Genomic DNA, 16157 nt, shown 5'->3' with positions numbered 1-16157 from the left:
TCCTTGTCTTCTTGACTGCTAACAAACATTGTAACTTCATTGTCCCTATCCCCACCATGCCACTTTTCCAGATTACAAGCTTAAAATTACTTGCTATCCTGCACTCAGAGCTTCCTTTTCACAGTAAAGAAGGTCAAAGCAGCTCCATCGTTTGTTTTGAATTAGCCATTTTTTCCAGGAGTTGTTCCACACTTTGGTCTTCTACGTTCTCAGGCAACCCGGTGATACATCTATTTTTGTACCTTGAGCAGCCTCCAGCATCCTCACATTGTCTTGCACGTGTGTCGCTGCAGTTGTCAGGTCTCTCATTCAGAACTGCAATTCCTAGACTCCTAACCCAAGCATTGCTAGCTTTAGTTCCTTCTCTATCATCCTTGCAATTAGTGTTGGACTTTGGAGGGGCTAGAAATACTATTCCCACTCCAGTCTCAGCAACAGTAGGGAAAGGGTTGGCCTTTGAAGGGGTCAAATTTACTATTTCCACTTCTACGCAAACAAAAGCAAGCAAAGTGTTGGTCTACAAAGGAGTCAGATTTACTACTCCCACTGTACTCTGAGCAACAGTTGAGAAAGTCTTGAACTTTGTAGGGGTCACATTTTCTATCCCTACTCCAACGTAAGCAAAAGAAGGGAAAGTGTTGGATTTGAAGGGGTCAGATTTCCTATTCCAACTCCAAGATTAGGAGCCAAAGAGAGATCTGAAGATCCTAGAATCAAGACACTTCTAAAGATCCTAGGATCAAAACACATATCCACTCTTCTAGGAATACCTAGCATTTTAACACATTGGGTTTAATGTGTAGGGATTGTGATTTTAACCCCCCTCTCTTTAGAATCTCTATGCCTTCTGGGTGGCTAAGTATTGTTTTCTGCCTTAAGATCTGGGTTAAATGTTACAAGCATGTAGACAGAGGTTTTCTTCACACCTAGTGCTGTTTAAGTACTGCTGATGTTCTCTGCAAGACTTCTCACTGCAGACTTTGATTTTATACCACAGCAACATGGTGGTGGCACTGAAGGAGCTGTCAATTCGTGGGGATTTTCGCACCACCGTCGAGTACCTGATCAAGTTACTGGAGACAGAGAGCTTCCAACAAAACAGTATTGACACTGGCTGGCTGGACAGACTCATTTCAGAGAAGGTTCAGGTGAGTGATGCAGCATGGTGCAAATGGCATCTGAGGGACAGGCAATCATAGAGTATCTCTCGACACCAACATTTTTAATTTATTAGACATGTGCAAGGCACTCAGGGGGTCAGTATAGCAATTCCTCTTTATAATTGTGTTTGCCAGAAGTTGATACAGATTGTGTAGCTTTTTTATAATCCTTTTCACAGACTATCCTTAAGAGGCCCTTTGTCATGTAAAGTACCAAAGGTAAAACTGTGAAAATATTTACATGTGTAATATGTGCAAGTCTTGGAAAGGTTTGCTTTGTATGCATATTTTGTGGAGTGGGTCTCTGAAAATTGCATGCTAGGCATGCCCTCGTGTTTAAAAGGCATCTGAGATGCCATCTAAGTGTATTGCCCATACACTGTATAAAGCCACATGGTAAACATTGCTTAAGCAGCAAGTGCAGCCATGCAACTTATATCCACGTGCTCTTTCATAGTATCGTGATTATTTTCTATTTTCCAGTGAGGAAAAACGTTGTTATTGAGTGTGAAAAATCCTCATAAACTACACATACTACATGAAAATGGGCAAATATTTCATTCTCATAGTAAAGAAATTTGAACACACTTAAAAGAGTACACAATACTTGACTTTGAGTTCCAGTTTTCTGATTGACACTGTGAGATCTGTGGCAAGTTATTGACTCCCCACATCTCAACTGCCTTGGTAGGTAAAGTGTCTTGTTTGAGAACTTTTGCTTATGTTTTAAAAATATAATTTATTTGAGATTCCTAACAGATAAACTAATACCAAACCTGGACAGTAGCAATAATGTCAAGGCTGGCCGAGAGATGTTCAAAAAAATGTATGTGCATTTATTACAACTGGATAGAACATGTGTCAGCTTTTACTTCTGGATTACTAGGCAGTCCACTGTTGTTGTTAAGTTTAAAACTTTCCCTCCTCTTCCTAGGCGGAGAGACCAGATACCGTGCTGGGCGTGGTCTGTGGTGCGCTTCATGTGGCAGATGTGAGCTTGAGAAACAGTGTCTCCAATTTCCTACATTCTTTGGAAAGGTAAAACACACCAAGGATCTATTCGGCTTCATTCTTTGCAGATAGGGTTTCTGCATAGCCTAGAGAGCAACAGTGTTGAGAGTTGTGAAGAGATGGGGTGAGGCAAGACAGTAGGGCTTTGGTGTGGGTATGGATTCAAGCGGGGGAAACCTCTGGATTGCAGTGGAATCTGGGAAATAGAGCATGGTGTGATCTCATTGTATTGCTCATAGTACATTTACAGTATTGTCTCCATTTATTTAACCTTTTCTTGAGTAAGCAAAGGGAGCATGTATCTACAGCTCAGATCCAAGTATAAGATCCAAACCAGTGGCTGTTCCCATTGCTATGTGATGATGCAAACTCCATCATGGTGTATCTTCAAAATAGGAATACATTTTCCAAGATTCCTGCTGTGCCATATAAGACAAACACGCTTTTATCGTGGGGAGTCAAGAGCATCATATAGGTGGTCAGTACAAATTAATACATTTTCTAGATCAGCACACACTGCAAAATGAATTGCCTACAGTTGTTGCCAACAGTTTTGCAAGACACACCTGAAACCTAGCAACATAAAAGTTTTTACCTTAGATCACAGACTTTGAAATAGCAGAATGTTGGGACTGGCATCTAGATATATGCCTCCAAACTATTTAAATGTGTTGCTTAACTACATCTTCCAAGCAAACCCCCCTAAAGAATCACTAATACAATCCCAGGTCCTTTAACATTAAGGGGGCTGATTATGAGTTTGGCGGTTGGAAAAACCCGACAGCCAAACTCCTGATGAGGAGACTGCCACAGTGTTGGTGGTCTCCTCACCAGCCCTATTACAAGTTTTCCACTAAGCTGTAGTTTCCTTCGGTCAGCCCAGCGGAAAACGTGTGGCTGCATTGGACTCGGCTTCACATGGAGCGGAGTCCAATACTGTTGCACAGGGGGCCTATCTAGCACCCTCGGAATGCGCATTGTCTGCTGAGCAGACAGTGCGCATTCCAATGATTCTGGGGGGTGGGAAGGGAGCCCCTGCACTTGTCCTGTGCCAGCCTTTTCATGGCTGTTGAACTGCCATGAAAAGGCTGGCGGAGAACATGGTTGTAATCATGTAATCGGCACGACGGCGATGACTTCAGCGCCACCGTGGCTTATTACAACCACAACCGCCGTCATCCTGTCGGGATCAAAGATCCTGGTGGAGATGGGGGTCTTTTGGCAGTCCAACTACCAGGGTCGTAATGTGGCGGTTTGACCGCCACAGCGGTGACTCGTAATAGGGCCCTAAGTGTTCCATTTAGAAACCTTTGGGAGTTCACAGAGAGTTAATTTGAAAGGGTGAGTTTTCTATGTATTATTCTTAAGCATTCAGTTTTAAAATTCAAATTCTGTTAATCCCATACCAGTTTGCATAAACCTTTTTTTAATTCATCTCTAAACATCTGTCTTTCAGCAGCAAATTAAACAGTGCTTTTTTTGTTTAGCTAGTATTTATTAATAGGTGAACAATATATTTTAGCTGAAACACAGACCAATAAAAGAGAGCAGCAAATTTTTTAAGACTACGTTTTTTTATACACAAATGTTTATTGAATTTAGCAATATAGAAACAAAGAAAGCATTAAGCCATATCAAAGAAAATAGGAGTAAAAAGTCCTTTGTAGTAAAGCCCAGTCTCTGTTCCCAACCCCAGCCCCCCTCGGTCCCTCTAATTAAGTCATCAGTGATAGTAGACACATTGTCCAATTTAGTAGATAAATCATAGTATTCCCTCTATTTACCCAAAATTTGCAGGAACTTTTGGGAGCAACAGCCCACCCTGTAGATCAGTTCCTTCTGTTCGTCACACCAGTCCATGCTAGTCCCCCACTATGTCAGCTTCGGAGAGTCAGGATGTTTCCAGGATTGCGCTATGTCCCTTTTTGTCACTAAGGTTGCTAGGATCACCAGAATTCCCCCCCGGGTGCCACCAAGATCCTCCATCATGCCCAACAGTGCCAATTTGGGAGTCAACTGAATTGTAACATTTAGAAGAGAAGATAAGATGACACTAATTTTAATTCAATAATGGGCAGTTATCTGGCATTGCCACATCATGTGAAAGAAATCCACTGCGGAAGAGTGACAGCGTGTACAATTGGGGTCTGGGAGGAGCCCTGCTGCACACAGGTGCTGAGGAGTCATTTATGTCTGGTGTAAGTAGTATAGTTGAATCTGGTGTAATCGGGCTGAGATCGTTAGCTCTCGGGGCCCTGCATGGCTTCCTCCACCCAGCCTCTTCCATCTCCCCGACTCACTACTCCCACTTCCGACTAAGCCATTCCAGAGTCTCTGGGGCATTATTTATCAGGGTGCTGTTAAGTTGAGAGGTACCATCGTGCCCCATCTTCCCCATCAATAGCTTCGCTTCAAACGCTCCAAGAGGATTAAATGCTGGTAGATTCTGAAGGCACTCAAGGTAGCAACCAAGGTCGTGATGTACCTGGAGGTATTTATAAAATTGGGTGTGAGAAAGAGAGAATTGGGCCCGGAGGTTGTCAAATAAAGACATACTGGACCTGTGCCATACTTCAGCTAGTGTAGTGATCCGCAGGAGGTCCCACTTACTGAAGCCCTCGAAGCATGACAGATGTTCCAGCCAGTGACCCTTCCAAAAGGGGGTTTGGCCGGTTAGGTGCCTATCACAACCCAAGAAGCAGATACTCCTCCATCATACCATGTTTATCATCCTGGTAACTTCTGGGACTAAAAGGGGGATTAGTCGGCCATAGAGGAAATGCATCACTCCACCCAGATCCAGTCCACTAAGCTCCAGTCAATATGCTAGGCCGTCCCAGACACTGTCAACCACTCATTTATGACCAGTAGATGTGATGGCCAGTGATAGAGGTGAATATCCACTCACACAATACCACCGTCATAACCAGAGCATGGACATTTGGCGTGTGTTATCCGAGGAGGACAACCACACCAAAGGAAGGAACGCAACAGCACTGCTACATCGCGGAACAAGGTGTCAGGGGTATGAAGCAGGAAGTTCTGCAGAGTATATAGGTAACAGGGTAGTAGCATCATTTTCATTTAAGGCAACCCTGCCCAGGAGGTTGAGGAAGGTTTTGCCATACTCAAAGGCTATTTCTAGTGGTCTTGATAAGTGGTGACAGGTTTAGTGTATGGAAGTGTTTGCGCAGTGTTGTTTTATCGATCCTGAGGTATTTGTAGAGAAGATGGCCATTGGGGATGCCGCCTCACCAAGCACTCGATGCACTGTCTCCCTGCAATGGGAGAAGTAAGGATTTCTCCTTATTGAGGCAGAGGCCACAGACTTCTTCAAAGAGGCAGAGGAGTTCAAGGGCACGTGGTCCAGCGGTACCGGGGTCTGCGAAATAAAGAAGAACATGATCCACGTATAACGCAATTCTATCTTTGGGGCCCCCACCCATGGCCAGTCTGTCATCTCCGCATCGCACCAAATTATTTGTGCCAGAGGCTCAACAGTGAGAGCAAAAAGGATCGAGGGAAAGGGGCATCCCTGGCGGGTGCCTCATTCAAACGGAAATGTTTCATATAAAACCCTGTTGATCATAACCTGTGCCGTCAGGTGGGAATAAAGAAGGGAACCCATTGCCCTAAAGCGTGCGTCAAATCCCTTCCGGTCAAGCACATCTTTAGGTAGCCCCAGTCAGCTGTGTTAAATGCTTTTTCAAAGTTGACCAACAGCAGTGCCACCTCTGCAGGGAGGTCATCTATGTAAGACTCTGTTTTACCTTGATTACCTTTGGTGGTGTTTGCACCAGAATTCTCAGCAGATTTCTTAAAATTAAAAGTAAGTTGTCTGTTTCAGAAAAGTAGAACTCTGGAGAGAAAATAAAAAAAACTCAACTTACTTGTTGTTTGAATGAGAAACAAAGTAATCAAGAAACACTGAGGACCCACTACTTAGCATAGCCTTACAAAGTCGTGGCCCTTGTGATGTACTTGTATCACTGGGGCTCACTTGCACTCCACCTTCTTTCCTCCCTGTCTCATTGCCTGTATCTGGCATGTCATTCTTCTTTTCAAGATATCCTCCTGGAGTACCACCATGTTGCCCCTGCTAAAGAGGGAGAGTTTACATCCCTTTCTGTCAGCAAAGGGCTCAAAAAGCTTCTGTTGCTGCTCAGGTTGTGCCCTAGAAAGAGAGAGCCAGAGGGAAGGGAGGTGTGGAAAATTTGAGTGGGGTGTTGGTCAACACTAGAAGGCTTAGTCCAAAACTTGGGATGGAAGAGAATGGGGTACAGAAGGGGTTGGATGGATTAGGTCTCTATCTGCCACTCCTGTGGGTGGGCTAATACACATGCCTCCATGTGTTTGAATTTCCCCTCTTATAATACATGATCTTTCCTTTTTCCAACAATTTTAATTCGGTGGTTTATTCTAGTTGATTCAATCAAAGTGAACCAGTGCGCGAAATACTAAGAATGCAATGATGATGCACATGTGAGATATATTCACATGATCACTACTTGCAGACAAAATTAATTCTTGGTTTATTATCAACATCTGCAACCCTGATTCCAAATACAGGGTTTATAAGTAAAGAATCAAGGCTTCACGATGGAGAGGTAATCCATCTTTATGAGATACTTAACAGCTAAGCTAAAAAAAAGATTACACAGTCCAGCTGTTCTATCGATCGAGGAATCTAACTTGCATTCTACACTGGTCGTGCCGCCATGGACTATTCTTAGGCTCGTAAGTTAATCTGCAGAAAAATAGACTTAAGGATGACTGTTCTGGAGACACTTTTTTCATTAATCTGTTTCCTCCAGTTTTGCCAAATGAATGGCATTCCCAGATTGCACCCCTCTATGTCTGATCTCTTTACTCTTCCCCGTCTTCTCATTAGAATGTCTATCCCTAAATATACCTTTGTGCTAATACCATTTTCTATACCCTAGTACCTCTTCCTCTGTCTATACCATGTATCTCTTCTGTGGTCTATGCCCCCACTTATACCTTAGCACCACTACTCATGCACATACTCCATAGTACCATTACTGCTGTCTGTACATTAGTCCCTGTACTGCTGCCTAGCTTCTTTTGCTGCCACACCTATGTATACTCTTATATGTCTACAACTGTCTGCACCCTAGAACTTCTACCACCACTACCTGTACCCTAGCACCTCTATTACTGCTTAAACATTGGTACTTTTACCATTCATTATGCCTCAGTACCTATATCCATAGTATCCATAGTATCACTACTCCTGTCTACGATACCTCTAATCCTACCTATTCTCTGGTGAATCTACACTTGCCTGTACCCTAGTACTCTTGCCTGTCTATACCTCTACACATGCCTAGACCCTAGCACCTCTACCCCTATCTATACCTTAGTATCTCCACCTATACAATTGACAGTCTACTTTTGCATGTTTCCTAGTATCGCTACGCCTTATACCTTAGTCATTCTACTCCTACATCTTCCACCTCTTTCCCTGCCTATATCCCAATAACTATACATTTTCATATCTACATTGCCTACATCCTAGAACTACTACCTGGTGTGTGTTCTATCTACCCTACCTGTACCCTAAGAGCATTACTTTTGCTCTGCCCTTGTAATGCTTATCCAACTTGTAAAATACTTAATTTCTCTCTGCATTACTCCTGTCCTTGTTTCTCCTCACTTGGTCTCTTTTACAGTTTTCCTGTATTCCATATGCCTTGTTTTTAAAAAAATAGTAGAAATTCTACAGATTTTGGTAAGAAAAGGGAAATACACCTAAATGGTGTTTTGCCATCCTGGGGTCGTCAGTAGGGTGTTCTAAACTGTTTTTTTTTTTTTTAACCAGAAATGAGGTAAAGCCCTTCTGTACCTTATCTTTGTGATCAGATTTTGTTGGTACTGAGGAGTAACCCTAAAGGATGGAACCCTAACTGCCTCTTTGGGCATTCTGCTCACTGTATCACACTACTATCCTCCATTTTATGGAAACCAGAGTTCCTGTTGAATGTCTCCTATTCCTTATTTTTTGTTTCTTGTTCCCATCCTTGTACTCATTTTGTATTCCCCATCACGAATTCCTCATGTGCTATTCCAGGTCATCATCGTCCTCTCGTTTTTTTTGTTCATTTTCTGCTGTCAGCCTCTGGCAGGACATTTCCTGCTTCTTCTTTACCAAACCACATGCCAAGTTTCAGGCTCTTCATTTCCTTTATCTCTCCTCTCCTGTTTTATGTTCCAGCACTTAATACTTTTCTACTACCTATTGGCCTGCTCCTTGTTTTCTCTATTATATCTGCAACTCTTCATTTCCAGTTACTTGTTTTTACCAGTCATTCATTTTTTCCTCTCTACTAACCCTTATTACCTGTTTTCTGTTTTTTAACCCTTCATTTCCTTTTGCAGGACTTCTTCACATTATTTGGTGTGCCATGTATCCATCACTCATTGGCGTTTTCTATATCCAGCACATTATTTTCTCCATCCCACAAAGTCCCTCATCTACTGCTTCCATTTCTATGCCCCTTATTTTCGCTTCACTTTCTCTGGCTCTTTCCTTTTGTTTGTTGTTTCTTCCTTCCTGCCTCTGAATCCCGTGATCTGCTTGCCACCCACAATGTCCTTTCCTTTTTTCCCCCTATTTCCCTTACTGCTTCCCGGCTGTACTTATTGTTCTTAACTTTGGCCCCCATTTCCCCTTTTAGCCAATATTTCACTTTGTGCAGAGGAAGCACAGTGAATGCCTAACTTAATGTATGTAAGTAAGTGTGATTCACTGTCTAATGCATCTTCTGTTTCAGGGTGCTCATACTGCACACAGCATGCTAGAAAAGCCTTGTTAATAGATGTGTTCATTTTGTATAACCAGTGACTTGACTAGGATGTTGCACACTCATGATTTGTGGTTAGTGGGCTTGTTAAACATCAGCGGCCACTGATGGATGATGGCATGTCAGACTAACCATGAACTTTGCTCTTCTCCTAGGGGTCAGGTGCTGCCTGCTCATACACTTCTCAACACAGTGGATGTGGAGCTCATCTACGAGGGCTCCAAGTATGTGCTAAAGGTTAGTGCTGTTACTATTAATTCTTAACTTGCTGTCTGCATTTGCTACTGCTTCTTTGCTACATCCAAAGTACCTAAGGGTTGGTGCATCTTTTACTCAATGTGTGGAATCATTGGGGAAGGACATTCATGATCTCTCTTATTCTAATGATTCACCTGTGGCAAAACATAAGTCCCTGCAGCCCCTCTGGTGCAGGGGGGCCTCCGAGCTCCTGGGGACTCCCTCAGCAAAAGTGGTAGGTTGTGGGCTGGCTAAGGTGGGGGCAGGGGGGCCGTTCATGCACTTTGCGGGGGGGCACCTCTAGTTTTGTTACGCCACTTTGATTCACCTTCATTGAGACAACACCAGACAGTATCAGCAGTTGTCTTCCATGAGTTGGTGTAAATCAGAGACTGATTGGAAGAAACACTATTGTTGATATCAAAACACCCTTTTCTTTATTTAACATCATAAAAATAAGTATTTTTAACTCCTGGGATGTTAATTTGTGGGAAGCAGGACTAGCATTGATTGCTGTTTTAGGGCCCTATTTAGAGTTTGGCCCTATTTAGGGTCGACGGTAAAATGTATTTTTTTCCTGTCCATCACTGCCAAGAAAAACCTTGCAATGTGGGACTGAAAAAAAAAAAATCATACTCCCTCACACTCTTGGAGAAAACGTCTATGTTGTTGGGGTAAGAAGGGTCATTAGTCTTCTGTTTTACAAAAGCAAACTCTAAAGTTCTTCCTTTTAGTACATGTTCTCTCTTACACACAGCAACTAATTGCATTGATAAACATCTATAAATATTTTCTATTTTATAATGCTCTGTATTTTTTAACCAGTCGTGTTTATTCAGTCATAACAAAAATCCACAGTGAGCAAAAGGAAAACGCTGACTTTTACAAAACCCTTATTAACCAAGGCAGTATCACTGGCAAGCATGTAAACTCATCAGACGACTCAAGAAAGAGCTTCTTTAGAGGGAGGAAAAAGGGATGGCTTAGTAAACGAGGATATCCTATCCCATGTAACAGGAAAATTCTTGTCCTGGTCTATAGCAATCATGGGACAGCACATTGCATATCCAAACCACCAGACAGCAGATTAAGCCTTGGCTCCACAGGTCACCTTGTTTTTTGAAGGGATGACTTTAGATTGTGTGGTAAACTCTGTACTGCATCATGTTGTGTGTAGAGGTGTGTTCTCCCTTTGGTGTTTACCATAAACTGCACTGCATCCCTCAGGGAAGTTTCATATTTTAAACTCAAGAAATCCTTTGTTATAGTCTGAGGTGCCCTGGGGCCCTTCCACATTTCTCCTACTGTCCCTCAACTTCAGAGACCCTCCTTTATAATCTTTATGTAAATATATGCACAAATCTTATATGCACAATTCTCCTGAGTGTGTGGGTGGTGTCCCGTCATGATCTGCAAATCATTACATAGATCCAGGATAAGAGACTTCCCTTGAGTTAGATTTGCCTGATGGGGTCTTCTCTACAACTCGGTTCTCTGAAGCTGTGTGAATAGTATGTCTAACAAAGCTGAAAAAACTTTTTTTTATTGTGGTAGTTTTAAGTTTGCTCTCTATGTGAGCCACAGCAGTGATTTACCGTTGTTAAATAGCCTTTTCCTTTTGCCCACTTACCACTCAGTTGTCATCTAGGTATATTACCTGGCGGATAGCTCAATATTCTACCTGCCTATGAATCCTGGCAGTGGTCATTCATCAGGACAGTACTCACCGGGTCATTCAATCTGGGCTGTACCATTCCTGTGCTTCCAGAGGCTACTCCAGCTACACTGGCTCAGCAGCAACGGCCCAACCCCCAACAGTTTCTGTTCGGGGCAGGCGTATTTCTGAAGCCGTATCTCGGTGCCCACTCCCAGCTGCACTGTGTATTCAGTCAGGGCTCCTCTGTTTTTGGTTAGCAGCACTGGCAAAGCCAGGGTCTCAGTTTCCAGCAGTTAGCGGCATATCAGTTTTCACAGTGAGCGGAATGATCTCTATGTCATGCTTATGATTACAGTTTCTGTAATGTGTCTATTATTTGCTGGACAAAAGGTGTGTCTTCATTTTTCTTTTGGAGAAGTACTTTTTGGCTAATAGTAATATCAGGTGGAGAAGTATTTTTGGCAGTTCGATCTGTGATACATACAGATATCATAAACTATAAACAGACTGGAATTTGTTACTCATTTTAAGTAAGGATTTTTAAAAACTTACTTTCATTTACCCAGTTCTCTGGGGCTTGGGACATTTTCAGCCACATGCTAGGTTGGTGGTATACTTCAATCATTAGAATGTACTGTGCACTTGTGCCTCAATAGTAGCACTAGAAATAATCAGATGGATATTTGTTGGATCATGCCTTATAATTTGTGTGTATTGATTTCCAGGTCACTCGACAGTCCCCCAACTCGTATGTGCTGATTATGAATGGTTCAAATGTGGAAGTGGATGTACACAGGCTGAGTGATGGAGGTTTACTCCTCTCTTACGATGGCAGCAGCTATACCACCTACATGAAAGAGGAAGTAGACAGGTATGTGGCCAAATGGCATACACCAATGAAATTATTTTCTGTTGACTCCCTGATTTATAAGCAAGACGCAAGCGTCCCTAGTTCTGCCGCCTTATCACCATTCTAAACCCAGCATCTCACCAGCTACACCACAATTTGTTGCATTTATGTCTCTGGGGCCAACATCTTATGATCTTTGCCAAATGTTGCTGGTCCTGACTCATGGTTCCCTCTCACTCAAAGATTTCAAATGTTCTTTCAAATGTTCTGCTCTGTGATGTTGGTGCTACCTGCATATAGGTTGCATTAGCCGTAGGCTCCCTTGATTTGTGCCCACTGTTATTGTTAATAATGACTTTGTGTATATGTATCCAACTCTGGGTGGTCTGGTTATTGTTTGCCGTGTCATCAACTGCTTGTTCATATTTTTACTGCTGTTACTACTAACTGTAGGGTGAATGTAGTTCAAACACACAAAAGCTGATAGGAGGAATGCATGCAATAAACCTTACCACTGGTAATCACTTGTGGTAGCATTCCAGCCCATAGTTGTTTTGTCCAACATGCCACCTCAGAATAAACCCAGCCATATGCAAATCAGCCTTGGTCCTTCTACGGTGGGAGCAATCCAATCCGAACTGGCAAGCCAGGTCCTCTTTGAGCTGGAACACAAGCACCCAAAGAACAGCCTCTGCCTGATTGGGCCTCGTCATTCGGCTCTAGCTTGGCTCCAGTGGCACGAAGTGCAAGGTTCTTACACCTGGGCACGCCCTTGATCACTTACAGCATTACATTGAACACACAAAAGAAGATGAGAAGAATACTTGGGTGATTGTAGTTGTTGTGCCCTAAGGTACTGGGTGTCACGTAGTTTTAATTGATATTTGATCGCACGGGTGTGCATGCTGATACATTTTATGCTTTCTGGTGGTGCTTTGAGCGCCTCCTTATCACTGACTTGACAACCTTGTTTTGTGCTTTTGGTGTTGATGAATGTAATCCTGAATATGGCCATATTGCTTAGGCCTAAAGCCTCTTCTAGCTCTTGGCATTCAGTGCCCGAAGCTCATATGTGTTATATTGTATTGTGTGGAATCGGTTTCTTGCTTCTATATGGCAAAACATATAGGCCAGGGTGGTATGACGGGCAGCAGGCTGGCGGTACATACCGCCACGTTATGAGATTGGTGGGTTGGCTGCAGCCAACCCGCCACTTCTCCACTCATACCGCCATGGTGGTATGAGCCACCATGCCGGAGATGTCCATCTCCAGCCCGGCGGCCGGCATAGTACCGCCCATGGCATTATGAGCCAGCCTACCACCATGGCGGTAAGCCCTACCGGTGACAGGGAATTCCCTCCCTGTCACCGGTAGGCGGCTCCCCCCCAACACTCACCTGATGCCCTCCACCCCCACTACAGTCACAGCGCCCCTCACCCCACACACCTCCTCCCAGCACACACACAGACAGCCACACGCACGAGGAATACACCCAGTCACTTACACTGACACATGCATTCATTCACACACTGACATACACGCATTCATTCACGCATACTTCCAGACATACCCACACACATTCTTACACACAATCACAATGACATACATTCAAGCACTCACTTCACCATTTTTACACGCATACACCCATGCAAACAACACACAAACTCAGACATTCATGCACACACTCAGACACACAACACCCTCTACCCCTCCCCTGTCGGAAGCCCGGCTTACCTTGGGCGAGGAGGTTTTCCGGCAGGGAACGGGAAGGAGCACCAGCAGCACCCCGCCAGCAGAACACTGCCAGGTCATATTATTGGTCATAATACGGCTGGCGGCGTTCTGGTGTGAGCAGCGCCAGCTTACCACCGTCCGCCATCATGAGCACTGCCGGATTTCCGTCCTTATTGTGGCGGAAGTCAGGCAGTGCTCATAATATGGCGGACGAATGGTAGCCGCGGTGGCGGTATGTTGGCGGCCGTCACCACAGCAGTAGGCGGTATGTACCACCGATGTTAAAATGAGGGCCATAGTTTGTACAGTGTTGCACATTCTGGTGTCAGCGTGCCTCTTTCTTGTATGTATATCAGAACCTCAGATGCTGTTCATTGAACCCTATGAAGTACATGTTCCTGATTCCTAAGAGTTAGGTCACAGTTCTCATTTGTAGAGCACGCATTCACCCTTAAAAGGTCAAAGAGGCATTTAATTGTGTTATGATCGTCTGAATAGTACACATACTGACGGTGGCTGTTCTGACTCCAGTGTGTCTGGGTATTAATTTCTTTGATATTATTTGTGTCCATATCCCTAGCCTCTTGGTGACTGTGCTTCCAGCCTCCAGGTAGTAGCCTCCTTGTGTCTGTACCCTTAGCACCTGAGTGTCAGTGACACCAGCCCCCTAGTATTATGCTGTCTGATGTTTGCGCCATCACTCCTGTGTAACCTGATGCTAGGCACTCTTGTTTCTCTGCCCCTAACTCCTGTCTTAGTGGCTCCAAACCCCTGGTAGTCACCCCCCTGCTGTCTGTACCATTTGCATATCCCTGACATTATGGCAACTGGTGTTTGTTCCCTTAGTTACTGAGTGTCAGTGTGCTCCGTAGTATTATGCCTGCTGGTGTTTATGCCCTTAGCTCCAGAAGTTGCCTGTATTTCCCTGCTACTAGGTGTTCTGTTGTCCATCTTCTGGTTGTTGAGTGTCAGTGACAAAAGCTTGTTATTCACTGTTATCAGCCTGTGCTGAGCTCCCATATCACATATTCTGCAGTGTGATTTTTATGAGGTTAGTGGGTGTCACTGCCCCCGACTCAAACATGCTATGCCCTTTGGGGCTGCCTGTGCTAACCCTATGATGTCAGTGTCCTGAACTTAGATATTATTCCCTCTGATTACTTACAGATGCTGGGTCTCAGTGCCCAGTGCTCTAAACGTATTGGCCTTATGCCCTTCAGTGTTGCTTCTCCTTGTCTCATAGGGGCTGTTACTGCTCTGATCCATCCTTCTATGACCTTTGATACTCGTACTTCTACTTTCTGGGTGTCACTGCTACAATTTCCTTGTGTAATACTTAATGAGCTGTTTCTGGTTTTCTGGTTCTCTGGTGTCACTGCACCCAGCTGTTTCTGTCTTCTATGTGTCTGACTGCACACTCAGTTCTTGTGCATTGTTACTTGTGGGGTCTGTGCTTTTTTCTGCCGAGTGTCTCTGAGGGCTTTACCCTTCTTATTCCTGACACTTGTTGCTCTTTGAGAATCGTTGCTGCCTTTACCCCTTTGGAGACATTGCTTCAGAGATCCTTCCCACCCAGAGCCCTAAAAGTCATTTCTCCCATGACCTCAAGTGATTGGTGTCTAACTCAAGGGAGTCAATACTTTTGGACCGCTGCAGGTATTGCTGCTGGCAGTCTTTGCTACCAGGCACACATGCGTTAACGTTTCTACGCCTCTGTAATCCTGAACCCTGGAAATCATTGTTCCTAGATCATTTCTCCTTTCACCAGGAGTTATTAACCCTAAGACCCTCAGATTCATTACTTTCATGTGATGTGGTTAATGTTTCCAGTCATTAGTTTCAAACCCCTAGGGGTTAATGTTCACATGCCATAATAGTTATTTTCCCTGATGGCTATGAATCCCTGATCGGAAAACTCATCTGTATGAACAGTGCAGGCCTGAGGCTGTTGCGTGAGACCTGGTCGCAGCAGTTTGGTTTGGTGGCCTGTCACTTACTGTGAACCCTTGCACTTGACCAGAACTGCTGACAGTGGTCTCCTGGCGTCATCCCAGGAATCCAGCGCTGCAGTTGAGCTATGTCCTGCATCTACATATCAACAACAACTGTGCATAAACACCAGCAGCATGACAGAAGAGGTTGTATCATTTTTGAAGGCTGTTCAACACTGTGAGACCTTCATACATTTGTGCCTGAATTGTGTGGTTATAACCATTGCCCCTAACCTCATCCCACCAGTTAGCAGCCCCTATGACAACAAACACTCTTGCAGAGGGCAGCTTTAAAAGTGAGGCATTTGTGGAATGAACCTGTGCTCACAAGCAAACACTGGTTGGTTATAGGGGGTCATTACGACTCCCGCCGGACGCGGTGACTGCGCGCCTGGCGGGAGCCGCCAAAATACCGTACCGCGGTCGCAAGACCGCGGTGGGTATTTTGAGTTTTCCCCTGGGCTGGCGGGCGGCCTTCAAAAGGCCGCCCGCCAGCCCAGGGGAAAACGACCTTCCCACCATGAAGCCGGCTCGTAATCGAGCCGGCGGAGTGGGAAGGTGCGACGGGTGCTACTGCACCCGTCGCGTATTTCACTGTCTGCTATGCAGACAGTGAAATACTAGCGGGGCCCTCTTACGGGGGCCCCTGCAGTGCCCATGCCATTGGCATTGGCATGGGCACTGCAGGGGCC

General features: G+C 44.4%; 1 protein-coding gene across 5 annotated transcripts in view; it reads left to right on the top strand.

Annotated features, from left to right (window-relative positions):
• ACACA (acetyl-CoA carboxylase alpha) overlaps positions 1 to 16157 on the top strand; it is an 895081-nt gene that overhangs the window by 176683 nt on the left and 702241 nt on the right. For all 5 annotated transcript variants that reach the window (XM_069226569.1, XM_069226573.1, XM_069226571.1 and 2 more), the window contains 4 exons: positions 998 to 1148; positions 2095 to 2198; positions 9151 to 9232; positions 11615 to 11760. In XM_069226569.1, the coding sequence (XP_069082670.1) occupies positions 998 to 1148; positions 2095 to 2198; positions 9151 to 9232; positions 11615 to 11760 (483 nt within the window). The remainder of the gene's footprint in view (positions 1 to 997; positions 1149 to 2094; positions 2199 to 9150; positions 9233 to 11614; positions 11761 to 16157) is intronic.

Source organism: Pleurodeles waltl, chromosome 3_2, assembly GCF_031143425.1.
Source record: "Pleurodeles waltl isolate 20211129_DDA chromosome 3_2, aPleWal1.hap1.20221129, whole genome shotgun sequence".
In the NCBI taxonomy this organism is placed as follows: Eukaryota; Metazoa; Chordata; class Amphibia; order Caudata; family Salamandridae; genus Pleurodeles; species Pleurodeles waltl.
This window is presented reverse-complemented; position numbering and strand designations above follow the sequence as displayed.